The sequence below is a fragment of the Colias croceus genome, chromosome 13, assembly GCF_905220415.1.
Source record: "Colias croceus chromosome 13, ilColCroc2.1".
NCBI classification, from domain to species: domain Eukaryota; kingdom Metazoa; phylum Arthropoda; class Insecta; order Lepidoptera; family Pieridae; genus Colias; species Colias croceus.
The window spans coordinates 6,209,184-6,225,661 of NC_059549.1; the positions used below are offsets into that span (position 1 = coordinate 6,209,184).

At 43.1% G+C, this 16,478-nt stretch overlaps 1 protein-coding gene across 1 annotated transcript; it reads right to left on the minus strand.

Annotated features, from left to right (window-relative positions):
- Positions 1–1,230: 1,230 nt before the first annotated feature.
- Positions 1,231–16,262, minus strand: LOC123696721 (glutamate receptor ionotropic, kainate 2-like). The gene is made up of 16 exons (XM_045643080.1): positions 15,963–16,262; positions 15,757–15,852; positions 9,392–9,535; positions 8,810–8,919; positions 7,996–8,152; positions 7,305–7,513; positions 6,847–7,032; positions 6,243–6,395; positions 5,452–5,889; positions 5,141–5,364; positions 4,767–4,904; positions 4,357–4,555; positions 3,546–3,777; positions 3,279–3,394; positions 2,490–2,648; positions 1,231–1,596 (listed from the first exon to the last, which is right to left on the minus strand). The coding sequence occupies exons 1-16, from the start codon at positions 15,967–15,969 to the stop codon at positions 1,420–1,422; spliced, it is 2,745 nt and encodes a 914-aa protein (XP_045499036.1). The 5' UTR covers positions 15,970–16,262; the 3' UTR covers positions 1,231–1,419.
- Between the last annotated feature and the right edge of the window lie 216 nt (positions 16,263–16,478).

Here is a 16,478-nt window from a genome sequence, read left to right on the forward strand (position 1 = left end):
GCTGCTATATTGTTTATTGAATTCGATGAAATTTATTTATTATTGTTGGAAATACTGATTTTATTTTGACCAATTTTATTTAATTTAAAGCCAACTGCGACCCGACGCTACGAGGTTAAAGTGTTAGTTTAGTTTTAGTAACTCACAAAACTGCACAATTAAGCTAACATTGCACAGTTTATTTGATAGTAAATTTCTGAAATCTTTTAAAATATCAGGAAAAAAAAATCATAATTTGGGTAAATATGCTGTTAAAACATTTTCAGAATTCTCGCATTATAAGGGCGAGCACGTTTTGCTGTGTCATCGATTGATACGTTCCATTACGTGTTGACGAAATCGCGATGGCTTGAAATTTGAATTATCTGTGATGATTCTCAAATTGTTTTGTGAAGAAATAATTAAGTAAGTAAAGAAATAATTAAGGCCATGTTATCTGTAAAAAATAATTGTGATTGTTTAGGTTGATGTGTGTGTTATATATTATTTCATTATTAAGATAAATGGATGTTATTAAGGTATTCATAGTAAATTTCGTATTTAAATCTAAGTAAGTAGGTACGTTAAGTAAGTTATGAAATCCTAGACACAGTACCTAAACGGTTATTTTGAAAACCTACGACCTATACGCTCACAGGTAAAGTAATCGTACTTAATTAATAAATTTGACATAAAGAAACTTATAATTTCGTGTTTATTTTAGCATAAAACATGGTAATTCTGAAAGAATACATCAGACTATCAACATATTACGTGATTAATTACTACTGCACTACATATGTTTCGTAAAATATAACAACCAATCACCGGCGAGCGTTTTGTTGGTGTTTCATGTCAATCAGTATTGTGATATAATCTATCACGGAAGACATCAAGTAACACAATGTTTTATCATGTAGCATGATCAACTAGCACATGCAAATTATTGATTACTGTATATTTCCAAAATGACGCATCGTTTTATGGTTATAAGTACTAAAAATACAATATTCCATAGATTATGAATTTGAAATAAAATGTAATGTAGTTTTATATTTAGTTTGTTTTTTGTCCTTTGAATGGAAGATTATGATGATATTTTAATTTTTGTGACGATGTAAATATATGATAATAATGTGATGATAAATTCAGTTCTAATATGTTTGCGAAATAAAATACAAAGAAAACATTATATTCTGACAAGTCTTAAAGTTGTAATAATGAAATTGGGTTTTTATTTTTATTTTACAATACCATAATCGCACATACAACCTGTGCTATTAACAACGCGTGAAGCCTTTCCTTTATTTCTGTAGAGAAATATAATTATAATCCCAAATTAATAACTCAGTAAAATTTCAATCAATATTATGTTTCGACGGCTCGAAAATTCTGCAAGATTGAATCGTTAAATTAATACACGCGTGTTTGTGCTATAATTTATTTAAAAACATCGATGTTGAATAAATCGGCTGCCGAACGTAATACTGAAGAGGCTCTGGATGCAATATCTCCTGATGCGGAAGACGAAGGTCTCGAATGCTGTACAGGTTTTTCAGTCTCCCAAAAACTTAACGCGAATGCCAACTCAGCCCAGAATGCTTCTGCTTGTGTCATCTAAAAAGATACATAGAATTAGACTTACTTTACATTTATACGTGAATGTAAGTATATTTGCGAGATTATCTTAATTTTTTAATTCATTAATCTTAAAAATATATGGCAGACGCATGTCAGAGCAAATGGATTTTTTTAACTTAAAAAATACCACTGTTGTTTTGTCGCATTGTCACAGCAATTAATTATTTATTAAACTTTTTAACTCAGAGAGCAATTTGATGAAATCGATTATGTCAGGTAAGTAACTTAATAAGGACTTTAATTTAAACATATCTGAAAAAGACATCATCCTAAAAAAACTCAGGAACTACAATTCCGATTATGTAAAATGTTTTCTCAGATAGTTTGATCTCCTAAGAATAGCAATTGTCACCACACAAAATGGATAAAGTTTCCCTCACTGCACATGTATGAGTTTAATAAAGTCAAATAAATCGTAAGAAAGAGAAATCTAAATCTCTTTGTGTGTAAAGTTTATTCACACGTGTTACAGATCAACAAATCCTTCCAACAAAATTGTTTGATTTAAAGCTTGTTGCTCGAAATGTCAAGCTTAATAATATGCCAAATATTTAGCTGTGTATATGTTAACGGAAATGTATGTAATCCATCATTGTATACAATTCCTAGGAAATGTATGTAATTCCTAAAATCGCACGGAAATGTATGAAATAAATTATTTTATACTTACACATTATACATTTCGTTGGATAGCTATGCACTATATAGTTTTTTAAACAATATTTTATACATGTCCTAAATACTTTCGGAATTGTACACATTTCACACATTGTACACATTTTGTATACAATATGAATAAAAGATATGTGCTATTCATAAAGTACCTCTTTACGGTCAACATTTGAAGCATACTTGTACGTATGACTTACCTTTTGTTCAATAGCAACGTCCCTGACATGCCAGAGAAATTCGAGAGCCCCCATACCAGCTGCCATGCCGCAGCCTATACCCAGTACTACGAATACACCGCCCACATTGTCTACACCAAGCTCGGCTGCACTAGCACCTTCTTCTGTGGCTTCTTGTTCCTAATACATTTCAATAATGAATAAAATTGTGTTTAGGTTATTCTTAAGGGTAATAGGAAAGCTTCGCTCATGGTAGGTAGATACACGTAGATATATAAAGTGTAAAGTAATACGAAAATAATTTCAACTTGATTGTAAAAATAAATAAATCAAATAGATATTATGGTATAGTTTGACAATTAGAAGATATTATTATGATCTCATATAAAATATACGTTTTAAATCGTAACCATTATATTTGTAATACCGCTATTCAAATAAACAAATGTCCAATATTAAACGAAGGATCCTTCTTTCAAGGATTATAAATAACAAGAAGGCAGTAAATGAGAACACAAAATGGGCTCTTTAATTAAAAACATTTTCTGGATGTACAACGATTTAAGCGATTTAAGATTAGTCTTACATTCAATTCTTTGGAAGCAGATTTTGTGTATTAATTCTTATTTAAAAATAGCTCAATATATTCATTGTAATTAATAACTTAATTTACCAATTCAGTACATATAGTAGATAACGTTAATAGTACAGAACTGTAGAAAATATATAATTTAAAGTCGACTAATTTCCAGCATAACGTTACGTTATTATATAAAATTTTATAAGAGTTTATTTAGAACGAGTACTCACAACACAAGCTTCATCATCCTCTGAAGCCTGCCACCATTTGTTTTTCAATTCCACTAGTCTTCCACTTTCAGCTAATTTTAAAACTGCATTGTCCACGGCCGTTCGATAAAAAGAATCTAAAAAATATATATCGTAAAATTACGTTCAAATGTAAGTAAGTAAATTAATTTGAATGGTTATTGAATTATAGGACAATCTTAGATGAAAAGTATTATGAGCGATTTAAATAATATGCAAATCTTTGTTTGCTTATAAACTCTTACGTACCAAAAGGCATGGCAATTCCATATCCCTTTGAATCTAGCAAGCCACCAACTTGCATTAGATCACAGTGCCTTTCCAGTTGGTACTCTATAGCCGTGGATTCCATGAGGAAGGCGTACGATCTTTTACCCTTTAATACCCTTTCAACTCCTTCGTCATTATTCTTTACGAACACAGATGGCCGGGCCGATTCCATGGCCGCCCACATTCGTTGGTACGTAGATACGTTGGACCTCTGTAATTTAAAATGCGATGGTATACGATTTGCTGAGTCACATAATTAATGTGTCAGAGCATACGGTATTCATATAAGAAAAGAGCTTATTTGTCCATAAAAGGCCGGCAAAGCACCTGTAACACTTCTAGTGTTACAAGTATTTATGGGCGGTGGTGACCACTTAACATCAGGTGGCCCACCTGCCCCTTTGCTTACTCTCATATAAAAAAAATATAAATATAAGATTAAATTTTCAAATTTCAAATTAACCATAAACGTGTGTTTTTAATTTGAATAATTGCCCAGATATGTTTTGATTGTGAGTCCAAAAAACACATATTTACATATATTATGGCATACAACATTACATAGATGATAATTTAAATTACAATTGCTAAATATAACAATAGTAATTATTAAAATAATTAAAGCTATTACTTCTGAGTAGACTAATGAATTGCTTATGTGACATAATGATACTGAAATCCACGTTTCCTTGTCATAACATTTACCTGTTATACTGCGCATTTAACATTATATGATTTTGCATTACAGAGTTTCATACATTCATTTGCGTATAAATTCAATAAGGCACACCTTGAAAAATGACGAGGTTGAACCGCCAACAACGGTTCCGTATTTAATTTTGGTCTGCATAGCCAAGTCTTCAGCGCTCTTAATTGAATCATCCATGGCCGCATTAGTCAGAAAGGCTGCTAAATTGGCTGTATACGACGAGCACATAATTAGAGCGAAAAACCACCACATGCCACAAACCCAACGAGTTGAGTAGCCTCTAAAATTAACGGTAAATTTACACAGTAAGATTACCTAGAAGGTGTTTTGTTTAAGGAAAATTAATGCACTTTAACTGATATTTCTTGTTTGTTATGTAAATAAAGTAAAATAGCAAATATTGGTATTCAAATTTTAAATGATTTCACATGATGTAAGCATTATTTGAAAATGATGAATGACTATAAAATCATAATATTATGTGATATTACTTCGGCAATATATCAGAGCCTTGTGTCATAATCGATCCAACGGTGAGCCAGCAACAATTCTTGATATGCCAAATATTTTCCAATTCCTCTGGTGACTTATCGCATGGATGCGGATTCTCCCAATCATTTGGCGCGAGCCTGCAATTCATTCGAGTATGCTGAGTTTGAACGTCGCTGGAATAACTTAATTTGCGCCAAGAGTTGAGTAATTCCCGATGTTCCATTCAAACGTTTCGCGGAATAATAATTTTATAACTCGATAATGAATGGTGATTGAGCGAATTTATTCTGTATAGAAGCCAATAATTCTAATATTATGTATTGTAACTATCCAAGGTCAAGTTTTTGAATATCAATACAAAATTCATACGAACCTTGCTAAAATATGAAGCATTAAGGAAACCATTAAATAAGCGGCAGCCATGTAGATCCAAACATCTACTGAGAAGGGCTTTAGAAAAGAAAATAGCTCCGGCTCCGGCGGCGTCGGTTTCGAATACAAAATACTGATCCCCAAAGTCATGAAAGGGGTAGTAAAGTCCACCGCCGATCGTCGTTCATAAGTAATAGTTAAATCGCAAATCGCTAAATCAGATTTCTGCAAAAGAACATTAGTGTTATCTATATATTTATAAATTCAATAACAACGTAGCTAATTACGCCACAAAGTGCCCATTACACTGACCCTTTCTAATAAATGTCCAATAAGACCGTCCCACTTCTTGGTATCTTTATTGTAGGATCCATAGCCGTTACCAGGAACGATCTCAATCTCATAATTAAGATGCAATGTCTCTTTTAATATCTCGTGTATAAGGTCCTTCGAGTAGCCCTCGTAGCGGTCATTACCAATGAAAACTTCACCTTCTTTAGGCTTCCTCTCAACCAGATAAGGGGCGCCGATGCGTGAGACGACTCGAAAAGTTTTGTTCTGCCATTTTTCTGTCAAGAGATCGGAATCTTCGTTGGCTGTTCGGACGTAAACAAAACCCAACTCGGCATTCCATTTTGCTATGCTATTAAACCCGCTGTTGGATAGCTCCATTATTTCTACATTAAAGTTAGTTCGTTCTCCTGTTGTGTTTTCTAATAAAAGTTTGCCCGTAATTCCTACGATTGGATTCTGAAATAACAAATACACGTTTATCACTTTGGTTTAACTAGCATATAACTGATACCAATAAAGTTTTCAAATAAATGAAGCCATACGTTTAAAACAGATGTGTAGATCTCGGAATGTATTTAAAAAATAAATTAAACGTGAAATCCTGCATTTCTTTTCGAGAGTTTATTTTTGCAATATCCCTGAAAATATCCCTAAGGACAGTTAAAACCGTCAACACGAGTAGCGTTAACGCGAGAGAAATACGGTGCATAATACAAAGCTGTGGAGTCACATAAACTTGAATTACACCGGAATAATATATTTTTGTTGAACAGAAAGAAATTGCATTGTTCGCTTAAGAGCAATAATACCGTTAATAGATGTTCAGTGAAGTCGGGCCCGGCTTCCCATTGGTTTTCGGAATCGCATTCGATAGGCGTTGGTTCGATTTTAAAGTCCTCTGGAGCGCTCTCCACGGAGTCGGTAATTAGTCGTGCGGCGTCACTGGCCAATGCTGCTTCTACCTATATACGAACGTATGAATATAACTTTTAATAAAAGATAACGTTTTTGTAAGTATATTTTTTTATGAAAATAACTTTGATTTTTATTTATTAGCGGATTAATTATGGATCAACATAGAGAAGTTGTTATTTAGGCATATAAACTAGGTATTACTTAATTAGTTTTATTTATTATTTATTTATTTTACTCTTTAATACAACTAAACAGACTTACATACTAGAACATATAAAATTAAAGCAAGGAATAGTTTAGTGTATTTGGCGGCCTTATCACTTAGTAGTGATCATTTAGTTTTATGTAAAATATTTTTTAAACAAATATACCTATGCAATGCAATAAATTGTAATGTGTGTAACTTTCATAATATAAAAACAATGCATATGAAACTTGAAACTTTGAAATTGAATTGCTTCAAAATGAAAAGTAACAATTAATATAAATTTAACATACGGTAATTTCATGAGTCATTTTTGGAATCCTAACATCCGCAGTACTTCTGGCTTCCCAATCAGCTAGATAGGATCTTGTTCGTGAGTCTGAATGGTCGAATATCCTCAAACACGTAACATTCGATAATCCATAGCGTAATTCCTGAAGATCTAATGTATGAGCGTCTAATGACATTAGCACGTAGCTCTGGAAATACCGTAATTATTAACAAGCATAATTAATTCATAGTATTAGTTTTATCCTTTTCGAGTATTAATAGGTGTAATTTCGAATTGAAACTCAACCAAGCGATCGGTATGTTACATAATTTAAATATGATTAATTGATTAGCATATTTCGGCACTCAAGTAAATAAAAATTTCAAAATTTTACGACCGAAAACAAATTATAGCAAACCGTTTAATCCAATATTGAAATCTACCTTCTTTCCATGATAGATTCTTATAAAATCGACGTACCATATAATCTTCAAAAAACTTGACCTCATGCGCTTGACGCAGATAATCGAGTACTCTATCCGAGGGACAGTCCAAAATCACTCTCGTCTGACCGGTCGCTTTAAGTGACTTCAGCAATTGCCTATTATCCTCACCCGGTTTCAGTCGCTTAACTAACCACTTATGCTCAGGGTCTGCGTGTTTGAGGACTTCCTGTAATCGAATTAGCCCTGGAACAATATTGACATAGATAGTATCGTGACAGAAGCGACTGCTGTTTATATTTGTATATTGTTGCCCAATGTGTATTTTGTGCTGGGTGGTTATACTAAACAATCAATGCTAGCAGGTGGGAATAACTCATATTGCATTGCATCTATTGTCTAAAATAGTATTGGGTGAAACAAATACTGAATAAATTATCGCCCTTTAAATGCACAATCATGATAATTAGCAATTTCCATCCATTGAATATGAAATAAATTTTTTTTTAAGTCATAAGATTTATATATAGCTTTTAAATATCAATTTAAAATAACTTAATATTCAGAAACACATATCGCTACATATTCCAAAGTAGTACACGTTAAGAAAGAAAGACTACTGATGGAAATGGTACATAAATTAATTTTATACATTACATAATTTATTTTTATATAGTTGAATGATCGGAACATCGGGACTGAAATGAAAAAAGAAATTAAAATATTACCTTCATCATCATCATACAACAGTGTATAGGAAGTCCAGTCGTTATCCTTAACGTATAGAGCGACTGCCCTCGACAGTTCCATGGCTTCAGGAAACAGATTAATGCTTGGAGGAGACGGTCGATCTAGACCTCGTAAAGGTGGCGGTCGCCATACTGCCTGTTGAAAATTAATATCATTGAACTCTGTTTTACACAAAATTCCCAATACACATAAAATGCACACACAGGTACCATAATTTTCATGATATTAATTTATGGATTGGGAATTTTTTATTTGAAGATGTGCTTATTATAGAAACGAAATCGAGAGCGTAGGTAATTTTCACTTGTTTCAAACTGTATAACATTAGTTTTTTTGTTAGTTTAATACTGAATATTAATATAAGGAAACATATTATCTAATATTTGGGGACATTGTCAAGGATATTAGTTACGTCTCTTGAACAGTAACCTCACATACCGCAAATTCGTTTGCCAAAATACATATAACACGAATAAAACGAGTTTGGCAACACATACGCTGCATTCTTAAAATTACATTTTTGGTTAGTGTTACTTGGAGAAAATTATACTTTTTTATTACTTTTACAGGCAAGTATTTTAAGGACTTAACGCCTTTTATTTAATTTAGGTAAAGTGTCTAGGCTTGTTTGGTTTTCTATTTAATCCTCCTTAAAAATTGCTTTAATTATTAAAACCTATAGAATTTGCAAATTTTCTAGTTCAATGCCTAGAATTTCCATTCACCACAGATTATCATAATTATGCCAATGCTCAGAATATATAACAACTATTGAAAGTTTCGAGAGCTCACTTGGATATGTGGGATTCCGGCAGCTCGACAATGGGCTTCGACAGCATCTGCGGAGTTCGAGTCAGTGGGCCCAAAGATTGCTATAACTCCACTGGCTAGAAGTTCACACGCTGCAAGGTGATATGAATCTTAGTTAGATAAGAATAAAGTACAAAATAGTGTAAACGCTGAGTTTAATGTAGATAAGGGTTTGGTGTGGAATATTGATATCGTCGACGTGCTTGTCTGTGATATAAGATGTAAGTTTTACAGGTTTTAAAATTTGTTCAATGTTTTTAAAATTGGGATGTGATTTTCAATATCTATTTATGTCTTTGATTACTTTTTACATAGGTAGTCAATTAAAGAATTATATCAGCACATTGAGCATACAATAATATACATTGAGCATACAATAAATATAACATGCATGAATAAAACAATTTCCAAACATGGACCTTTAAATAAAGCTTTTATAGTTCTATTATATTATTTTCATTCCACTGTTGTATATTTTGTAATACAAATAATTAAAAAATATATCTTTATAAAAAGTTCTTGCAGTTAACAGTCAATAAAACTGAGAAGGAACTTTCCTCTTACCCGCTTTCGACGCCGCAAAGCTATCGCCATGGGGTGCGTACTTAATGTTCATCACGAAGTTATATTTCTGACTCTCCATAGAGGCGCGGGCTAGAGCCGACGCGAATGCTACTTCAGTCACCGTGTTTGGGGGCAATATCACTCCTGCATTGGACAGTATTTATATTGGAGACTTTCTTTAAGGTCATGCTTATTAGTGTAAAAGTATATGTAGTCGTAGATAAATTATTTGGAATATTTTGTCCTTTTTTTTTTTTTTTTTTTTAGTGGGGAAATCTTGCATAGATACCCACGGCCTCCGGGGAAGAGGCCGTGGGTTATGTCGGATTCCTACCGACCAAAACCCCACTGTGTTCCGTCAAGCCACATCAGCGACAGGGCCACGGGTATGTGTAGAATTCATCCGTGACCCCATCAGCGGCAGCCCGTCGCCGGGCCCAAACAAGCTAAGAGCCTGCCAGCTCTACCCTCATGGAGTGGCGTGAGCGGAACACGTCTCACGCCGCCTCATCCCACCGGACAATGGACTAAATCCCCGTTCCATTGCCCGGCTCCCATCGTCAAGGAGGCTGGTTGCGGCTGCGTAAATCGGCCGCAGCGCGACGACGACGCCCAATAGGACGTCGGCGCCGGATCGGGTCCGCTTGAGGATCCCTCTCGCGAACCCGCTCCGCCTCCTCTTTCCGCGAGATCACGTCCTCAGAGAACGTGATCACTGCGCGCCAGGATCTGTCGCTACCCACCATTGCGCGAACAATGGAGGGCAGAGAGAGATCCGACCCAACGACCGCGACCAAGCGAGCACGAGGCTCGGCCCACGCGGGGCACACGGCAAGAGTATGATCTGCCGTGTCCTCCGGGCAGGCGCACCAGTGGCAAGCCATGCTGGGCTCCCTCCTCGCGACTTTACACAGATACCGCCCGAAGCAACCGTGCCCGGACAGCACCTGCGTAAGGCGGAAGGTTATTGCCCCATGCCGCCTGTCGCACCACTCCTGCAGCACCGGTCGAATCGCTGCGACCGTCCGCTCTCCAGCGCTAGGCTCTTCGAGCCGGCGTTCCCACTCTCGGGACCGCCGTTCGGCAGCCTCGGCCCTCCACTGCTCAACCTCCTCATAGGGTGGGTTGATCCCAAGCGACTTGGACGCCGAGACGCGGCGATACACGTCCGCAAGCATCTCGGCATCCAGTTCCCACGGGGGCGTCCCGGCCATCACGCACGCTGCCTCAAATGACACCGTGCGGTACGCCCTCACTACCCTAAGTGCCATGACCCGTTGCGGTCTCCGCAGGAATGGTCTACTACGGGCGCTTAGGGCATCTGCCCAGATGGGGGCCCCATAGAGGGCCATGGAGCGGATTACGCCTGTATACAACCGGCGACACCCGCCCCTAGCACCCCTGAGGTTCGGGAGCAAACTTCCCAGTGCCCCAGCCACCCCTACAAGTCGGGGGGCGAGGCGACGGAAGTGCTCCACGAACTTCCATCTGCTGTCTAGCACAATGCCAAGGTACCGCATTGTGGATCCGACCTTGATGGGAACCCCGCTCACCCGGATCTCCGATCCAGCGCTGTGCAGCCTTCGACGGCCGGGAAAGAAGATAGCCTCCGACTTCTCCAGCGCCACCTCGAGACCTAGCTGCCGAATGCGACATACCACATCCGCCACCCCCGCAGCAGCCAGGAGAGCTGCTTCGCTGTACGAGGCACCGCGCGCTGTCACCAGGGTATCGTCCGCGTAACAGGTTACGCCGATACCTGGGAGATTTGCGGCGCGCAGGACCCAGTCGTATCCAATGTTCCACAGGAGCGGTCCGAGGACTGAACCCTGTGGAACACCGCACGACACCTCCCTCTCGCTCCATCCATCTCGAGTAGGGTACGCCACAGCCCTGTCCGAAAGATATGATCGCAATAGGCGCATCATATATTCCGGAACGCGGTGAAAGTGGAGAGCGTCTACAATCTTGTCCCATGGCAGGGTGTTGAAGGCATTGGCGATGTCCAAAGACACCGCCAGAACAACCTCACCGTCCTCAGTTGCACTCTCCACTGTCGCCCTCACACGCGATATGGCATCGAGCGTGGACCTACCTCGGCGAAAGCCAAATTGATTGTTGCTGAGGTCCGGGCCTATTCCCTCTAAATGGTTGACGAGGCGAGCTGCGAAAACGCGCTCAAAAAGCTTGCTCACCTCGTCAAGCAGTACAATTGGCCTGTAGGCAGTGGGCGAGTTCTGCGGGCGCCCATCCTTCCTCAGCAGGACCAAGTTCCCCGTCTTCCACCTGCGGGGAAATTGGCCCCGCCGAAGGCAGGCTGAAAATAGCTGCTCTACTCGGGGTCCCAGAGCCTCCATCGCCAGCACCCAGGCTCGACCAGGGATTCCGTCTGGGCCTGGGGCGGTGTTCTTCTGCTTGAGCCGCCCCACCGCTGTCTCCACTTCGTCGCGGGTGACATCCGGAACAGATGTACCTGCGGAGTCTTCCTGTTCATCAGACGTCGCCGCCGTTGTAAAGGCATCTCTACCCCTTTCTGGGAACAGGGTTACTACAATCTGTTCCAGTAAGCGAGGCTCGAGGGACTGAGACAGGGGAGGGGCCCACGGGCGAAGCTTCTGCCTTACCCGCTTGTACGGCCGACCCCACGGTTCTCGGTTCAGGCCCTCAAGCATCTCGTCCCAGGCCCGGTCCTTGGCGCTACTGATTGCCTCCTGCAGAGCGGTCACGCACTCCCTATAAGCAGCGTACAGTCGCGTTTCCTCTTCCTCATCGCGCCATCTCCGGCGCCGGTGTCTAGTGTACGCCCGCCTCGCAGCCACACAGGAGGTGCGCAGCTGGGCGATTTCGACAGACCACCAGTACATCCTGCGTCTGCGCGGAGTTGAGCGGGCTCTGGGCATAGATGCATCGCAAACCTGCACCATGGCGTTTGCCAGCCATGCTGCTTCTTCCTCGACCGAACCGTCCCGGGGCGTAGGTATCCACGACTGCACTATGGCAGCCTCGATCAGAAGATCCCTGTCGAGGCTCCGAAGTGCCCAGCGCGGACGCCTTTCAGTCGGGGGAGACCAACTGGAGGCCATCGAGGGCGCAGAGATACTGAAGCGAATATACCGATGGTCCGACAGCGTCTCCACATCGGTAACGACCCTCCAATCCTCGATTCGCCGTGCAAGGGGGGGGCTGGCAAACGTGACGTCAACGATGGATCCACCCCTTTGCCTAACACAAGTTAGTTCAGACCCACGATTAAGAACTGAGAGATCGGCTGCAACTGCCCAGTCCTGTAATACCGCTCCCCGCGCATTCCTCACCGAAGACCCCCATGCCATTGACTTGGCATTGAAATCTCCGGCCAGGAGTATAGGCTGGGGACGGGCGAGTTCAATCAGTTCCCCCAGCTCTGCCAGAAACTGCTCGAACTCGTCCAGTCCGCGGTTGGGAGAGAAGTATACTCCAACCACTGTGTACCCTCTGATCGATGCCGAGACGCAACCTCGCCGCCGGGCAACTCGATCCATGACAGCACCCCCCTGCGCCACCAACGTCACCAAGCCATCCACGTCCCCCGCCCAGTTATCCCGGGGAGGTACCGAGTATGGCTCAGCTACGACCGCCACATCTATCATCCACTCCGCCAGACCCTGGAGTAACAGGTCCTGAGCTCTGGCGCAGTGGTTGATGTTGGCTTGAAGAAAGCGGAGAGCCATCACTACGTCTCCATTCCTTCTACCACCACGGGCGCCTCAGATGGCGCAGGGCTTGAACGCGATGCGACTACCGGGCCATCGCGCCTCTGGCCTCCTCTCTTCCGCTTCGGGGCTTTGCAGGCCGGGCCCCCGAGCCGGTGTCCCGCGGGCAGTTTTGCATCGGCGCAAAGAACACAATGAGCAGCTGCCGTGCACCCTGCAGCCTTGTGCCCATTTTCGCCACATCGGTAACAGACATTGCTTCGGTCTGTGGGCGACGAGCACATGACCCTAACGTGTCCCACCTCCAGGCACCGGAAGCAGCGTTGCGGCTTCACTGCACCGAGCGAGACCCCCGCGGAGATCCATCCAACAAGGATGCGCCCAACCTGCGCCACCTTTTTTGCAGCAGCAACTGGGCAGCTCACCCACGCCGTGGTGGAACCTCTCGATCCCACGCGCAGACCACTACACTTAACCTGGTCCGCGGGGCACTCACCCACCCGGGAGACCGCAGCTGCAACTTCCTCGGCAGCCACCGAATCATCCAGACCAGTGACCCGCACCTCCGCGCACTTTACTGGTCTGGATACCTTTATGGTATCCTCGTCCCACACCTCACGTAGCCTACTAGCAAGGGCGTCCGCCTCCTTCGCACTTGTAGTGCCCGGAATTTCCAAAATTCGGGCCCCAGTCGCGGCACGCTTAAAGCGTAGGGCGCTGACACCGATCTCCGTGAGGTCGATCTTTTGCCGGGACCCAGCCATTACAGAGGCGTACGTGACCCCGCGCGCCTCCGCACCCGGCTGCAGGGTTATGACTACAGCCGAGGACGAGGGAGAGCGGAGTTTAGGAGCCCTTTTTCCTACTTTAGCCTCCGCCTTGCTTTTCTTCCTCTTCTTCTTCCTCTCCACTAGAGTCCACCCTTGCTTAGGCGGTTGCTGCTGGGGAGCGGATGACGTAGACGGGGCAACCCTTTCGGGACGCCGCTCCGCCTTCTTTCCTTCTTTTCCTGGATTGGCCTTTGGGGCCAGACCGGTACCCACAGGCTGTGCAACAGCCCGCGTTTCGCCCTGGTCTTTATTCACAGCCTTGGCCCTCTTAGAAGCCTTTGAAGGCGGGAGTTGAGGGAAGTCCTCGGTTAGCACTTGGCTAACCGCCATCCCCCCAGTCCTATCATCCGCCGCCAGTGGCGGCCTCACGCGCCTTTCTGGAGGTAGGCGTTCCTCCAGCACATCCAGTCGGGCGTTAACCATTTCTCCAACCTGCCGCATGATGTTCGCGGTCAGTTCAGAGTCCGCCTGCTGCGCGCGCTGCGCATGTTGTGCGCCCCCAAGCGCGGCTTTCATCTCCGCCATCTCCTTGCGGAGGGCTGCAATCTCCCCACGCAGCCGAGTGTTGTCGGCCTGGAGCCGCCGTGTGTCTTCGGTGGCGGTGCGCTGCACAAGTAGTGCTACCGCCTCTTGGATCGCCTCCGACGCATCCTTTAGGGTCCGTTTCGACGTCCCCTTCAGGTTTGAGGATTTAGCCTCTATGACCGCAAGATTCTCCTCAATGCGGCGCCGTAGGGCTGCGGTTGATTCGTTGACGTCGGTTCGCCCGCCGCCGGCTTCTGCGTCCGCGACCTGAGAGCTTCTCGAGACCTGGGTCTCTCGCTCAGTCTCAAACTCGGGCTTGCCGCCTACAAGCTCAAGGGCTTTCCTTGCGGCAACCATTTCCGCCAGAGTCTTCCTTGCAGAGGCCGTAGGTGTGCGCGATGTCGACGAGCGTCCCTTGCCCCTCTTGGCACTCTTCTTGGCCGTGCGCGTTCGTCCCTCTGTGGAGGAGCCCGAGCAGCTCGCTCCAGAAGACCGCTTGCGTTTCGCCCACAATCGGTCCTCCTCGTAAGACTGGACCGTCATGAGGCTGTCTACAGACGTTGCCGCAGACATTCCACTAGGTCCAGCTTTCCTCCCCCTTGTTCTCATACGCTCCATTTGAGCGCGCGTCCCTATCCCAATATCCGTATCACTTTGCAAATCGTTGTTTTCCTTTGTCCGTTTGCCGGAGTCGTCGGTCGGTCCAGTGACTTTTGGCGCCGAGGAGGCCTGGGAACCCACCTCCTCAGTGTCTTTGCGTAAGTTTTTGCCCCCCCCAGAATACGTGGGGCAGCCTGAGTTGGACTCAGGGAGGGATTCTCCACTTTTGGTGGTACCCTCCTGGGGTAGTTTATTTTTAAAACTTACCTCCATCATCTCCTCCTCTTTCCTCTAGTTTGCAGTACGCCTGCCGGGTTAAACCCGCCAGCCGCTACCTAGGGCTGGGCCCTTTCGGCTCCACAACGGCCTCATCGGCCCCAACCCCAGTACTAGGTGATGCTGCGCACATACCATCACCTAGGAGTATTATTTAGCAGCCCTCCGGCCTCCTCGCTGGTTTTGGTCCGCGCCGGCTGAGCAGCCGGTACCCCCCATATCTGGGGGGCCTGCCCCTATCCGCCACCTGGGGACGCGCCCGATGGGAGACCAGAAACTCCACACGGGTGGAATATTTTGTCCTAAGAACTCTACATTGATAGCTCCAATACATCAATTCAAGACTATATTAACGGTAAGATAATATATTGCTAGTACCAAAGTTTCATTTTATGTTATGGTATCTACATGTATGACAAGAACTGAACAACACAACACTTACCAATATTTATAGTTTTTTTACGCAACATAAAATGTCGAAACGCTCCTTCGGTGTTGCTGCATAATGCCAGAAGTCCTAAAACTATGAGATGAAATTCTGCAAGAGAAAAGTTCGCGAGTTAACATTTACGACCTAAGCAAATAGGGGCCGCCGAAACTATTCTAGGTAAATAGCTGGTGGAGTTAAAAGTATAAAAAGATACTTGCCCTGCATTTTTATGATAATATTTTCCGAATGAACGTAGAAATGGAACAAGGAGATCCCGCTGGCATCTGTCGCATTACGGCTTTATTGTAATCGTGCTTGCCTTGAGAATTGCAACCATAGCTGTCCTAGCTTGCAACGTTTGCGCTTTGGGTTATAAACTGGGAGATTTATTAATTAAAAACACAATGTTCTCGATAATGTGCGGGTGATTAGAGAGCGCAGATGTAGACTGGGTCAGTGGAGCCGGTCGATGCGATCTTGGCCAGAAGTGCAGCCAAACAGTCTTGCTTTGACACGTGTTACGTCGTAGTTACTACGATGATACATTGCGTGTTCGAACGGCACGCATTAACCACATATTTCGTAGAAACTATAAAGTGTACCGATAACCAACGGAATCGAAAAGTAAATAATTATGTAATAAAATCAAGCAATTATAACGAGTTGGTAGGAGAAATAGTCTTATACTTTGCTTCACTAGGTACCTACCGTCTAATATAGTAATAAGATATATT